Source organism: Trifolium pratense, linkage group LG4, assembly GCF_020283565.1.
Source record: "Trifolium pratense cultivar HEN17-A07 linkage group LG4, ARS_RC_1.1, whole genome shotgun sequence".
Taxonomy (NCBI): Eukaryota; Viridiplantae; Streptophyta; class Magnoliopsida; order Fabales; family Fabaceae; genus Trifolium; species Trifolium pratense.
The window spans coordinates 43,956,616-43,970,622 of record NC_060062.1 but is presented as its reverse complement, the minus strand read 5'-3'; the positions used below and the strand labels follow the sequence as shown (position 1 = coordinate 43,970,622).

Genomic DNA, 14,007 nt, shown 5'->3' with positions numbered 1-14,007 from the left:
CTAGTTTCCCAATTGTGCGATTTTAACCCCATTGGTTTCAAATGAGCGATTTTGGTCCTTCTAGTTTGCTCCCATTTTGGTTTCATAGCAGATGTTATAAAAATAAGAAATTTGAGAAAAATATTGTCTTCTACTTAAATAGTGAACTGTGTTTGCTACTCAACTAGTTACCCTCGTATACATGAAATTCCTAAAATTTTACATATACTCCCTCCGTCTCAAATTATAAGGAAAAAAAGACTTTTTTTTTTGTCCCAAATTATAAGGGAGAAAGTCATTTTCAAGAATGTTTTTCCCTTATTCTCATAAAATTAAATGCAAATTGCATTTAATTTTCTCTCTTTACCATTTTCTCAATAAACAACAACCAATAAAAATTGTTTTTACATCTTCCTATGCAACTTATTCCAAGGAAAACCCACAAAAACATATTTCAAATTTTCATGTTTTACTTTTTCTTAATAAGTGTGATTTTTTTATTTTCTCTTATAATTCGGGACGGAGGGAGTATATGTTATGTCCATCTAATATGAAACTTGTTTTTATCTAAATCTTAAAAGACGAATAGTGTTACAAATAATAAGATAAAATTTAGTGTAATTTTGTCTATTTTCAAATTTCAATGAGTGGACCAAATATGTTTTGATTCATTCCATCTACCACCAATTAATATGAGCGAAGCTCTCCATATTCCACATTCATACTCTGTCTTCTAACCTTGTAAGAGTTGACTGACTTGGAATCCTCTCATCATCCAAAACAGTGAGTCAATGTCTTCATCATCATCATCATCATCCACTTCTCAATGGATCTACGATGTTTTCCTCAGCTTCAGAGGGGAAGAGACTCGTCGTAACTTCGTTTCTCATCTCCACAGCGCCCTCTCAAATGCCGGAATCAACACTTACATCGACGACCGGCTTCAAAGAGGAACAGAGCTAGAACCAGAACTAATGCTAGCAATAGAAAGTTCTCGTATTTCAATAATTGTTTTCTCCAAAACCTATGCTGAATCTAGTTGGTGTCTTAAAGAGCTTGAACAAATCATGAAATGCCGCAGAAATTGTGGTCAGGTTGTTGTGCCAATATTTCACGACGTTGATCCATCAGCTTTGCGTCATCAGACGGGTTCTTATGGAATTGCTTTGCAAACTACTTCAAAAAGAAGATCATCAGCAGCGGAAATGATGGAGGATGAATTTTCCAATTGGAATAGTACACTAACTGAAGCTGCAAATATATCTGGCTGGCATGACAAAAATTTCAAGTTAGTTTCTTGGTTCATCTTATTTTATTGTTTTTTTCTAGATTACTTTAAAGAATCGTGGGTAGTGGGTTTTTTATTTATTTTAAATTGAGAAAAGTGAAGTTTTTTTTATTAATGAGACTAATGATTTAGAATTTTCTTTGATGCTTAATGTTCAACTTTCTTATAATCTATTTTTATTGTATAATTGAAGTAATAAAGATTTCAAAAGAGACATGAATAATTTTCATATAAAATATTCATCTTGTTGTGTGTTATCTTATTACTCATTCTGTGTGTTTTATCATTATTATGGAAGGAATGAAGCTGAACTGATTTCTCAAATTGTTGGCGACGTTAAGAGAAAACTAGACAAAAGATTATTGAATATTACCGAATATCCGGTTGGATTGGATGCCCCTGTTCAACAAGTGATTCAGTTTATTGAAAATCAATCAAACAAAGTTTGCTTGATAGGGATCTGGGGGATGGGTGGATCGGGTAAAACAACGCTAGCCAGAGCTATCTACAACAAATTTTATTGCAAATTTGTGGATCACAGTTTCATTGAGAAAATTAGAGAAGTTTGTAATAGAGGTGATGAAGAGATTATTCATTTACAAGAACAACTTCTTTCAAATCTCTTGAAAACAAATGAGAAGATATATAATGCTGCATCTGGTAAAGCCACACTTAAGAACATATTTAAGGTGAAAAAGGCACTCATTGTACTCGATGACGTGAGCACATCCGAGCAAGTGGAAACCCTATGTGGAAATCGTAAATATTTTGTTTCGGGAAGTGTATTGATTGTTACATCCAGAGATGTACACATACTTAAGAAACTTAAAGTTGACTATATCTATAGCATAAAGGAAATGGACGAAATCAAGTCCCTTGAGCTCTTCAGTTGGCATGCTTTTGGACAACCACGTCCGATTGAAGGCTTCAGTGAACTCTCAGAAAAGATAGTTGCTTGCTGTGGAGGATTACCACTGGCTCTTGAAGTCATTGGATCTTCCTTAAGTGAAAGGACAAGAAAAGCACACTGGACATGTACACTTTCAAAATTAAGGAGAATTCCCAATGATAGGGTGCTAAAGACACTTAAAATAAGCTATGATGGTTTAAAGGATGATTTGGTAAAGGATATATTTCTTGACATATGCTGTTTCTTTATTGGCAAGGACATATCCTATGTTACAGAGATACTAAATGGCTGTGGACTTTTTGCTGATGCTGGAATAGCTGACCTCATTGATCAGAGCCTCCTAAAAGTTGAGAAGAATAGCAAGCTCGGAATGCATGATTTGCTACGAGACATGGGAAGGGAGATTGTTAAAAGATCAACAAAAAAGCTTGGGAAGCGTAGTCGATTGTGGTTTCACGAGGATGTACGCGAGGTTTTGAATGGAAATAGTGTAAGAACTTTGTCTACATACAAATTGAAACTTATGATCATCTTCCCTCACCTTACCAAGATTTTTTTGTTTATTTGTAATTTAATCACCCTTATTAATATTGGCTGCAAACTGTTTGGAATACTGTACAGCTTTTTGTATCACTTTCTAACAAGCAGACAAAAAATGTTTCTCCTTATCTCTATTTTTTTCTTCACATGCAGGGAACAGACTCCGTGGAAGGATTGGTTTTGAAGTCGCAAAGCAACATGAATGTTTCGTTCAAGGCTGATTCTTTCATGGAGATGAAGAAGTTGAGACTTTTACAACTTAATCATGTTGATCTTACTGGAGATTATGTGCACCTTTCTCAAAAACTGAGATGGCTCCATTGGCAGGGATTTACAGACGACTGTATACCTGACAGCTTTTATCAAAAAAATCTAGTTGTTTTTGAGTTAAAACACAGCAATATTAAACAACTTTGGAATGAAACCAAGGTGTGATATAAATATTTTCTTTTGAAACTAAAATTTGATGACTGTAATAATTGTTGCCACCATTAATTTCATCTCTATTTTAAACATTTATATCCTTTTGCAGTTGATGGAGAAGCTGAAAATTCTCAATCTCAGTTATTCCAAGCACTTGACATGCACTCCCGACTTTTCCAAATTACCGAATCTAGAAAAGCTCATTATGAAGGACTGTTCAAGCTTGTCCGAGTTACACCACTCAATTGGGGATCTCGAGAATATTCTACTGATAAATTTGAAGGACTGTACAAGTCTTAGAAATCTCCCAGAGAAGGTCTATCAGTTGAAGTCATTGAAAACTCTCATCCTTTCTGGTTGTTCAAAGATTGACAAGTTGGAAGAAGACATAGAACAGATGGAACCCTGGACAAACGGTACAGGTGTAAAAGAGATTCTATATTCAATAATAGGATTGAAAAGGATCACATATATATGTGGATGTGAATTATCATTTGAAGTTTTTCCATCTGTCAGTTGGTCACGGATGTCACCAACCGTGGAGTTTCCACCTTTTATTTCCCCATTTGATAACCACTATGATATAAATTTTAGAGAACCGGAAACATCACAAAACTCAAACCTTTCCTTGAGAAAGCTTTTGATTGGAATGGGAAGTTGCCACATTGTCACTGATAGTCTTGGCAAGAGTATACCACAGGTTTTTTCTCTATCCTCTTTTCCACTATTTATACACATTATAGCAGGCGGCCCAGTAGATCATGGAGAGGCTCTGATACCATCTTAAAATTGGGAATTGGGCCTAACTCAACCCTACAAAACCGGCTTGTAAAGTGAGGAGGCCATCTCGCAACTGATGTGGGACTTCTTAACAATATGTTAAATCTAAATTTCCACGTGTAGCATTTACAATCAATGTTTATTTCTCCGTAATTTCTTTTTCAATATTTTAGATTAGGTGTCACATCATGAAACATTTTACTTTTAGTATCATAGTAGATAGCTACTAAGAACTAAGATTACTAGATTATGCTTTGCAACTAGTGAAAATTGAAAATGTCATATACTTAATTGACATAGAGCAATAAGATCATACATTGTGCGAGTAGAGCAAGTTAATATAATAAAACTTTTCCGTTCTTTCAACAGTCTAAAACATAGATTGATTGACAGAATCATTTCTCATATACTTCATGACTTCCTGTTCTAAAACTCGCAGCTCTCACAACAACAAATGTAATAATTTATCTTTGTATACAATTCTTCCTCCTGTACTATTATCCTGTTGCTCTATGTCCATGAAGCATTATTTTAAATGACTTTGTATGTAGGGTTGTCCCAAAGTTGTCCCAAAATAGCTGTCACAATATCATTTCTCAATTAGAAAATACATGCAGCTGAGGTACTGAAACCCAAACCAGCTTGAGAATACAATAGATGGATGATGATGGAGTTTGGACTTTGGATAGCTAAGGCAAACAGCCAAATGAATGAATGAGTAGGAAAGGAAGGTCACAGTACAATAAAATGTTACGCAGCTATAATAAAAATTGAGTCTTAGATTACAAAACCCTTGTATAAAAATTGAATGATATTATTGAAGCAGAAATCTTTTCTACCTTTTGACTATTTTGAACTATCGACTGTTTTGTTTGAACTAACTTCCTAGTTAGAGTAGCATAATTACATAATTAACTAAGCATGTGCTTATGCTACAGGGATTAACAACCAATGATTCGAGTGAATTTTCCCTTCTGGGTGGCAATTATCCTTCTTGGTTAGCCTATACAGGTGAAGGACCTTCAGTACGATTTCAAGTTCCTGAGAATATTGATTGTCAAGTGAAGGGAATAATCTTATGTGTTGCTTATTCATCAACACCTAAAAACATGGTCGCTGAATGTCTTACCAATGTCTTGATCATTAATTACACAAAGTTCACCATTCACATATATAAGCGAGACACGTTAATGCCCTTTAATGGTGAAGATTGGAAGAGTGTAACATCAAATCTAGGACATGGTGACGATGTGCATATTTGTCTAGTTTTTGGGCATGGAATGATTGTTAAGGAGACAACTGTTTATCTAATTTATGGCCAGTCAGTTACTACGGAACTTGAAAAATCTATGGAAGTCGAGCCATCAACTAACATGGAAATGGAGCCAACAGAGGAAGTGAATGTGCAGCTGTCACCTGAAGTGGACATGCAACCATCACCTGATGCAAAGCTGGAGGCATCAATTACTATGGAAATTGAACATTCAATTTCTGTCCATGTCGGCAGCACCTATGGAATCAGATTTGGAAATTGATCTGAAAATTATTTCATCTTTTACTCCTTTGCAGGATCCTATTGTGATTCCTCACATAGAGATTCCTGAAACAAGAGTAGAAGATCATATTCCACCTGCACCTCCAGTTTCTCCACCCTCTCCTGAAGAAAATAAGTTGGCCATTATAGTGTTTGAGCAATCATTTACTGAAGAAACTACTGCTGTGGAATTTGAGCTTTCAAAGCCTGCATCACTTTTTCTGGAACATGAAGCTCCAACTGTTGAGTCTACTGAAGTTGGATCATCATCTACTGCTCCTCCACCTGCATTTGTGACTCTGGAATCATTTGACTCGTATGTGGCATCCAATAATGCAATAAATGAAGCCAATACCGAGAAAGTTGGCACAATAATAGCCACCCAACTCCAGATGCAGCAGACCCTTCAGCTTATCCTAGAGAAAGTTACCAAACCCTAGTTTCTCTTTATCTGTTTCTATGATTGTCTTTATATTTGTGTTTCTTTTGTCTATGTTTCTCTGTTATGTGTTTGTGACTTTCTGTGTTTGTTTAATGATTAATGAATTCAGTTTTGTTTGTTTACTTATACTCTGTTTTGTTACTATTTTACTTTCTATTTCCTTTATTTTATTTTGGGATAGAAGAGTATTTTTAAATTATTTACCGCTCAAATATCCTTACTAACCTTTTTGTTGTATGCCAAAAGAGGGAGAAGAGTATTTGATTAGGGGGAGACAATTTTGAAAATCATTTTAAGTGATTGCCTCTGTAACAAGTTGTTTGCCTCGGTTTTCGGCCACCATCAAGGTTAACCCTTGTTTATTTTTTTGTTTGGGTTATATTCGGTGTCCTAGTCTAATCTCAAAACCCTACCCCTCATAGTCTCACATGTAGCTGTCCCGTTGAAGTGTCCAACCTACACTGCTATATACCAAGAAGGAAAATTTATGTGAAAATTCGTGTAGAGCTACCTGTGGTAAATTTAGCATATCTCTCTGAATATAGGTCGTATGCTAATGATTTTTAATCCAGTGTAAAGAAGACAAAATATACTACAATATTGACACCGGAATTATTAAATTTCATTAAGTATAGTATGAGAAAATCTACTTACAAGTTTGAGAAAAATTTCTATAAAATGTTGTAGAGATACCTGTGGTAAATTTATCATATCTATCTGAATATAAGTCTTATGCTAATGATTTTTAATTCAGTGTAAAGAAGACAAAATTTACTACAATATTGACACCGGAATTGTTAAATTTCATTAAGTATAGTATGAGAAAAGCTACTTACAAATTTGAGAAAAGCTTCTGCAAAATGTTGTAGAGATACCTGTGGTAAATTTATCATAACTCTCTGAATATTGTCATATGCTAATAATTTTTAATCCAGTGTAAAGAAGACAAAATTTAATACAAGATTACACCGGAATTGTTAAATTTCTTTAAGTATAGTATCAGAAAATCTACCTACAAGTTTGAGAAAAGTTTATGCTCTGTTTCTGTACCAGTACCCATTATTTGCTCAAACTGAACCAATTGGATAGTTAACCCTCAAAACAAAAATTATATTTATATTCTTGACACCCTAAGCTTTCCAACGAGTGGTCGTTTACTCAAATCGGACATCGTTTAATATTTCAAATAAATTGTGGAAGTTGAGGGTCTCATGCAGAATTTATGCAGGAAAGCTGGAAAAAAATTTGGAACACAATATTTCGGTTTATATAAACCGAATTTTTTTAGCATGACAAAAAAATTTGGTTCGTATAAACCGAAGTACCCCAAGGACAAAAACGGAAATTCAGGGGTGGAAAAGAAATGAGGGGGTCCGGAGAGAAACCATCTAAAATCACATCACATATATTACAAGCCAAACAGTTCTAAAACCCAACACAAGACCACCGCCCTTGGTTAACTTGATCAATCAGCCTCTTATACAAACACAATAAAATTAACGAGACAAATAAATTACTAATAAACTGTCAATAATTTAAAAAGCTTTAGCATCTTTGGTGACCAGAGAAGAAGATTGAAGCAAATTATCAGTCCATGACATTTATCTTCGCAGACGGCACAAATAAAGGTAATCTAGCAGTATGCCCATTTTCATGCATCCCCAGTCTTGCATCTCCAATGAAAAGGGTCCTCTCCTTCCTTCACCAAATCGACAGCAAAAGAAATGTTTGTGTTTCTTTTATTGAGCAATCCTAGGCAACTGTAGGTATTTGTTTGGTACAAACCATGAAACCCTGTCAAGTAATTTCAGGGAAATTATTATTAGGAACTAAAAAACACACTTCATGTGATTTTGATATATTACAAAATATCATTAATGATTTAAAACCATTACAAAGTGAAGGTAACTTAAAATTAAGAAAATATAATAGAATAATATATCCATGGTGATTCATTCTAGTACTAAACTAACAACAAAAAGCAGAACAATGTCAGGGGAGGGTAAAAATTAGGACATGCATTTTCACAAAGAATAAGTAAAGATTAACCTCAAAACAACCTCAATAAGTGGTGCACAACATTACGGAAATCCAGCAATTTCAGAAAATCTTCAGTATCGCGTATTTTTAAAATGGATATTGCAAACGAAAGAAGCTCTAAAGTTACACAAGATTAATTCTTCCCATTTTCATGGACCAAAATAGCATTTTCACCTTTGGTCACAAAAAATAAACCAGCATTTTCACCAGTAAACATTCAAACAATGAGTTTTTGCATGCTAAAACAACAATTAAAAGTTTGCATTAAACTGAACTGCAAATGAGAAATCCTGATTAAGTGAAGCAAAAAAATTGGAAGTTTAAAATTATATTTTGGACCTGTAAAGGACAAGGTATCATGATGAATTGAAACTAGCGAAAAAGGTTTGAATTAGTCGAGCAAATATACGCAATAACTAATGAAGAACCAAGGCAATTGAACAAAAACAGTAAGTTATAAAGTGTTTCATGGTTACAAACATTGGAAGCCATTACTTTTGAAAATCCTAAAAAATCAAAGAATAGAAACTAAAGAAAATTAGTGGTTATTTGAAGAGGATATGGGTACCTTTCCGATGAAGATCACTTCAAAATTATTTTTGGTATGTGAGCTATTCTGGTTGAAACTTTACTTGTTTGTGTCTCGCATTCTTCAATTAAGATGGGGCAACCGATGATTTCCAAGGTCTGTAAGTTGCTAAGACAAAGCATTCCTTCAGGCAGTGATGCCAAATTTATGCAATCATACATCGAGAGATGCATAAGTGATGAGAGGTTGCATATCCAATCTGGCAAAGCCTCTAGGTCTTCACAATTATGAAAGGCAAGTTTTTGCAGGGAAGGAAGGCAGTTGTGGTTGTCCTTAAACCAAACACTGATTTCTTGAAATATTTCACAACTAAACCAATTAATTTGAAGATGCTGGAGAGAAGTAAGATTTTGTATCCAATCCTTCGGGACTTTTTCCAAATCCAAACCCATTCCATCAATGTGCAAGGATTTGAGCATGGAAAGAGGAGGGGAGTCATTCGGACATTCTGATGCTACCATGTTTAGTGTTGCTTCCAATGTTTCCCCACTACTATCAAACAATTCCAACCTGCTCTCGAGGTTTGGAAACGTAGGCATTTGAGTCAACATCTGACATCCTATGATTGATAATTGAGAAAGACGGGGAAAGGGAGGCAGAGAGATATGACGTGAAGAGTTAGGATGATTAAAATCATCTAACACCCTCCACCATCCCTTTAACTTTCCACAAAACCAAATAGTGAGGCTCTCCAAAGATGGAAAGAATGTTACAGGAAGAGCCTCTTCATAATATATGTACTCTAGTTCTTCAAGGTGACTTATATGAAGTGACTTAAGGAATCGGTGACTTTCCAATGGCGGGAGATACCGAAAACTTCCACACAAAAACAAAGAAATTTCGACAATATTTGAGAGTGGAAAAAGCCAGTTGGAAAAATTCATACCCTTGTACAGCCGTGGGAGAGAAATCAGACCTTTGTATAGCTGCATGCTCAACTTTTCAAATCCATCTGGATTCTTAACTTTAGAGGCTTCCCAATCAGAGATCTGAAGGTGTCTTAAATTGATTAGTTTTGAGATAGCCATTGTAGAAAATTCAACTTTTTCATCCGGCATCAATATTAGTGTTTGTAACAAGACAATAATACTAATGGATTTGAAAAGACTCCCCAATCCTGTACAGCGAGATAAGTTAAGATATCTTAAATGTTTCAATTTTCCAATTGACTCAGACAACATGCTTAAACATGAATATGAAAGCTTCAAGACACGCAAGTATTTGAAATTTGAAATAACAAACAATTCATCCCTTTTCAATTCTTCCTCCTCGTCAGAAGACAGCAAAATCAAAGTCCGTAGCCTGCTTCTATCTAATGAGTCCAACAAGTGAACTGCTTTGGGTTTCAATGATACATGCACAGGACTTCTTACAAGTCCTTTTGTCTCACTATCCAAATAACAACAATCACCATCGGCTGCGTACATTGCGAGATCATGCATTAAATCATGCATTTTGAAACTATAAACATGACCATCATCATCCATTTTTGCGTCTTCAAAAAATAACTTCTTCAAGAAAGTCATCACGAATTGGTTGCCGATGTCTTCCATGGAATCATGTTCACCTGAAAATTCGAGATAACCTTGTGCCATCCACAATTGAATCAACTCATCCTTCTCTATTTGCCAACCCTTAGGATATAAAGAGCAGTAAGCAAAACATAGTTTCAATTGTGGCGATAAATTTTTGTAACTCAGTTTCAACACTGACATGATGTTATCTTCATGTATATTCAACATGTCATCATGTAGAATAAGAAACCATTCCTTTTCTTCATTTTTACCTTGTAGTAGGACTCCCGTTGTTCTTATTGCTAGTGGAACACCTTTGCACATTTCTGCTATCTTCTTGCCAATTAATTCAAGAGTTTGATTCACTCCTTCGGTCTCATCTCCATTTGTAATGATGTTCTTCAACAGATTCCAAGATTCATCGATAGTCAAACCCTTCAAAATGTAGGGCACACTTACACCCATTGTTGTTGCCACATTTATACTACGAGTTGTCACTACAATCTTACTGTCTTTAGCACCACACATCAAATAAGTCCTCAATTGAGCCCATTTTTCATAACTCTCATTCGAAACGTCATCTAGGACTAACAAGTATCTCTTACCAGTTAAATTATCACGAAGCATATTATGCAAGTTGTCCGCTGATAACTTATCATCAATTTTGCTATTGATTAATGACTCCAACATTTTCTTCACAATAGTTTTGACATTGAAGTTATCAGAGACACATACCCACATATTCTTTTCAAAAAACTTAGTTACTTCACCATCATTGTATACCAACTGAGCAAGAGTTGTCTTTCCGATACCACCAATCCCAACAATAGCAATCACAGAGTCATGTTGATCTCCATGTGGTTGCTTCAACAAGCTTATAATCTTCTTTTTATCATCTTCTCTTCCAATGGTATCTAATGATTTGAACACGAAAGAACAAGCTTCCCTCGTTTCGCTTATATTTTGTTCAACCACCACATCCTTTTTAGCTAGATCAGGATGCTTCATTTGTTCAACCACCGCATGATTTCTAGCTCGAACACGATACACCATCGGAAATATCCGGAGCTCATTAATTTTCTTTTGTATTCTTCCAATCTTACTAACCATTTTACTGCGAAAAACAATTTGGTTTCGAAATGAGGAATGATAAACCTGTATCGCATTGCTCTTATGAGTTTCCATTTTGTATCTCATATCCTCAATAAGAAATTCATCAAGCAAGTTATCAGCAGGATGAAGTACATGATCTTTGACTGCTCTTATCCAATTTCGTATATGCTCATCTTTTTCTTGGTTGTCTTCGGCATCATGGAGCATAGCTTTGATGGATTCAACGTCATTCTTAAACTTTTCCAAATCAACACCATAAATCCGTCCAATTATACGAAAGGATCCGATAATCGACCTAGGAAAACAAAAAATTCAGCAAACCAACTAACTAACCAACTAATACTAATACTAATACTAATAATAATAATAATATATCTTGCGGAAGGGATAGATAAAGGGTTGAAAATTAAGTCACCTGTTAACGGTGGATACAATCAAATCAGCCATCGTTCAAGTCTTCAAGAAGAGGACAGACATATGAGATAAATTATCGCGGAGCTTGAGTAGCAGGAAAAGCATCGGTGCTGGTATAGACCAGACCAGGGGAACAAAAGTGGAATTACAACTTAGTACATCTAAAATAATAATTAATCTCTCTTGTAACTCCAAATAAGTAACTGCTTTGATTTTAACATTCCCCTAATAATAGTGGAAAGGATAGATAAAATGGTGGAAAATTAAGTCACCTGTTAAGATATGATTCCATCGTTCAAGTCTTGAACAACAGCACATAAGAGAGAAATTGGAAGTCGCGAAGTTTGAGTAGCAGAAATTGTAGGAAAAAAAAAAAGTATACTATAGATAAGGGGAAGGGACAAAAGTGTAATTACAAACGAGGGTGCATCACAGCTGTCTAAAAGGAAAAGCAAATAATGAGGAAAGAAGTTGACTTTATTAACAAGTGAATAAGCATTTTCTTTTTTCAATTTGTGTCCATCGGTCTTTTTAAATTTTTTGAAATACTCCAAGAAAAAAAATTGAAATAGTAAAATCATGGCTTAAATATTACATTAGTTCATGTGTTCGTATTTTTTGGTTTTTGTATTATTTATTTTTTAAAAACACTTTTTGTATGTCTAACTCTTCTTTACAAAACCGGTTTGAAGAGGTGAGGATTGTCATCTTAGAAATGAGTATTGGGTCTAACTCATCCTTACAAAATCGGCTTGTAAGGTGATGATTGTCTCTAGTTTATAAACACTTAGTCAGACAATCTCTCAACCGATGTGAGACTTCTTAACGACAACAACCACATCCTCCAATTGCTTGCTTGCTCTTACTCATTCGAATACCAATCATAATAGTGTTAAAAGCAACCCAACCAAGAAAGCTAGCACTGTGAAGAATCAATCATGGGTTATTGCTAAATTGCTACAAGAGAATGGGAAAAAAGAATTGCAGCAGCACACTACCTTACTCCTTCGGCAACTTTCCAGAACTCCATCATGAAAATCGCGACGACCATTAGCGTACCAATGTTCTACACCGTCGTGACCCCCACCAATGTTCCTCTCCGTCAGAAGCGCCACTGTTTTAATCCTAACTTCATTCCTTAACAAGTTAGTAGATTTTTGAGCGGCTTTATGTATGCTTACCCGAGCCGTTCAAAAATAATAATTATGCTTACTCAAAGTGTTGTTGTCATTGCGATGATTTTTCTGGTATTTTGTGTCAATTACGTTCACAAGTTAATAGATTTATGTTTATGAATATGTTCTTTTTCTAGGTTTGTAGTTGGTATGAATTTTTTTTCTTTTTCAAATCTTTTACAAGTAAAAGGAATGTTGAGTTGCTCACAATCAAGTATTTTGATGATGTGACACTCTATAAGAAAAGTTTACAATCTCTATTAAAAAACTTTTTCATCATCTCCTTTAATTAAATCATTTTAATTATCAATATATCAAATTATCACTATATAACTTCTTACAATTATCATAAAAAAAATCTTCTTACAAATTATGGCTACCAAATCCATAAACAATTTATACGGAATACTCTTCTTTTTTACTCATCATGTTGCATTGCATAACTATTTACATACTCAATAGTGTTCTAATGCAAAATCTAAAATAAATAATTTGTTTGTTTCACTAATAAAAAATTTATACTACTTTTTTTTTACTTTTCATATGATGATGATGTGGCACATCTAAAAAAATTTCATGCAAAATTTAAAATAATTAAATGTAATTTTTTTTATTTGTTCAATTATTTTATATTTATTTATTGTTTGAAATTATAACATTTTATAAATTTATTTTCAACTATTTATTTATTTTATTTATTATGATCTACAACACAATTTCCTTTTCTGAACTATTTTTTTTCTTACTATTGAGTTCTTTAATTATTATGATGATCTAAAAGATTATTTTTTCTATTATTGAATTCTTTTTTGTTGACAATGAAAGATATATAACATTTTGGTGGTCCGTATAACAACATATCAATTGTGGCTCCTTTGTCTTTCTCTCATCTACTTTATTATGTAACTCCCACTTAATCATTCCCTCATTTACTTTATCATGTAACTCCAAGTAATTAATATTTGTAACCACTGCATGTGTGACTCTCTATAGTCAAACTCTTCGTTTTTTTTTTTGGGTCACATCCTAACACTCTTCCTATATTTTTTTTTGAACAAGTCTAACTCTTCCTATATTCATAACATTGTTAATTGGTTCCTATATAAATGTGTCCATTCCTCCTATACTCATCACCTTTCACACCCGAGAAATATTTTAATTACACAACTAAGAGAGTTACCACATCATGTTTGCTTCTCGAAGTAATGCCAATAAGTAAGCATATTGTTCTTACATTTCATACACCTATGCTCTTCACATGCAATA

General features: G+C 34.2%; 2 protein-coding genes across 3 annotated transcripts; one reads left to right on the top strand and one right to left on the bottom strand.

Annotated features, from left to right (window-relative positions):
- Nucleotides 1-583: 583 nt before the first annotated feature.
- Nucleotides 584-6,022, top strand: LOC123923850 (disease resistance protein RPV1-like). Its single transcript, XM_045976595.1, has 5 exons — nucleotides 584-1,267; nucleotides 1,566-2,667; nucleotides 2,871-3,146; nucleotides 3,250-3,840; nucleotides 4,859-6,022. Exons 1-5 carry the CDS (start codon nucleotides 771-773, stop codon nucleotides 5,453-5,455), a joined length of 3,063 nt encoding a protein of 1,020 aa, XP_045832551.1. The 5' UTR covers nucleotides 584-770; the 3' UTR covers nucleotides 5,456-6,022.
- A 1,256-nt stretch (nucleotides 6,023-7,278) lies between these two features.
- LOC123923851 (putative disease resistance protein RGA4) lies at nucleotides 7,279-12,026 on the bottom strand. 2 transcript variants are annotated; one of them, XM_045976597.1, is made up of 4 exons: nucleotides 11,839-12,026; nucleotides 11,568-11,676; nucleotides 8,505-11,447; nucleotides 7,279-7,690 (listed from the first exon to the last, which is right to left on the bottom strand). In XM_045976597.1, the coding sequence occupies exons 2-3, from the start codon at nucleotides 11,597-11,599 to the stop codon at nucleotides 8,519-8,521; spliced, it is 2,961 nt and encodes a 986-aa protein (XP_045832553.1). In that variant the 5' UTR covers nucleotides 11,600-11,676; nucleotides 11,839-12,026; the 3' UTR covers nucleotides 7,279-7,690; nucleotides 8,505-8,518. The 2 variants fall into 2 exon arrangements, with proteins under 2 accessions (XP_045832553.1, XP_045832554.1); XM_045976598.1 differs by having other exon boundaries at nucleotides 8,505-11,044; nucleotides 11,090-11,447; nucleotides 11,568-11,910.
- Nucleotides 12,027-14,007: the final 1,981 nt, after the last annotated feature.

Excerpts from the sequence above, each read along its gene's own strand:
- LOC123923851 (XM_045976597.1), bottom strand. The coding sequence starts at position 11,599 with ATGGCTGATTTGATTGTATCCACCGTTAACAG. Across the intron at positions 11,448-11,567 it reads ATTGTATCCACCGTTAACAG|GTCGATTATCGGATCCTTTC; the intron begins GTGACTTAATTT and ends TTGTTTTCCTAG.
- LOC123923850 (XM_045976595.1), top strand. The coding sequence starts at position 771 with ATGTCTTCATCATCATCATCATCATCCACTTCTCAATGGATCTACGAT. Across the intron at positions 1,268-1,565 it reads TGGCATGACAAAAATTTCAA|GAATGAAGCTGAACTGATTT; the intron begins GTTAGTTTCTTG and ends TTATTATGGAAG. Across the intron at positions 3,147-3,249 it reads AACTTTGGAATGAAACCAAG|TTGATGGAGAAGCTGAAAAT; the intron begins GTGTGATATAAA and ends ATCCTTTTGCAG.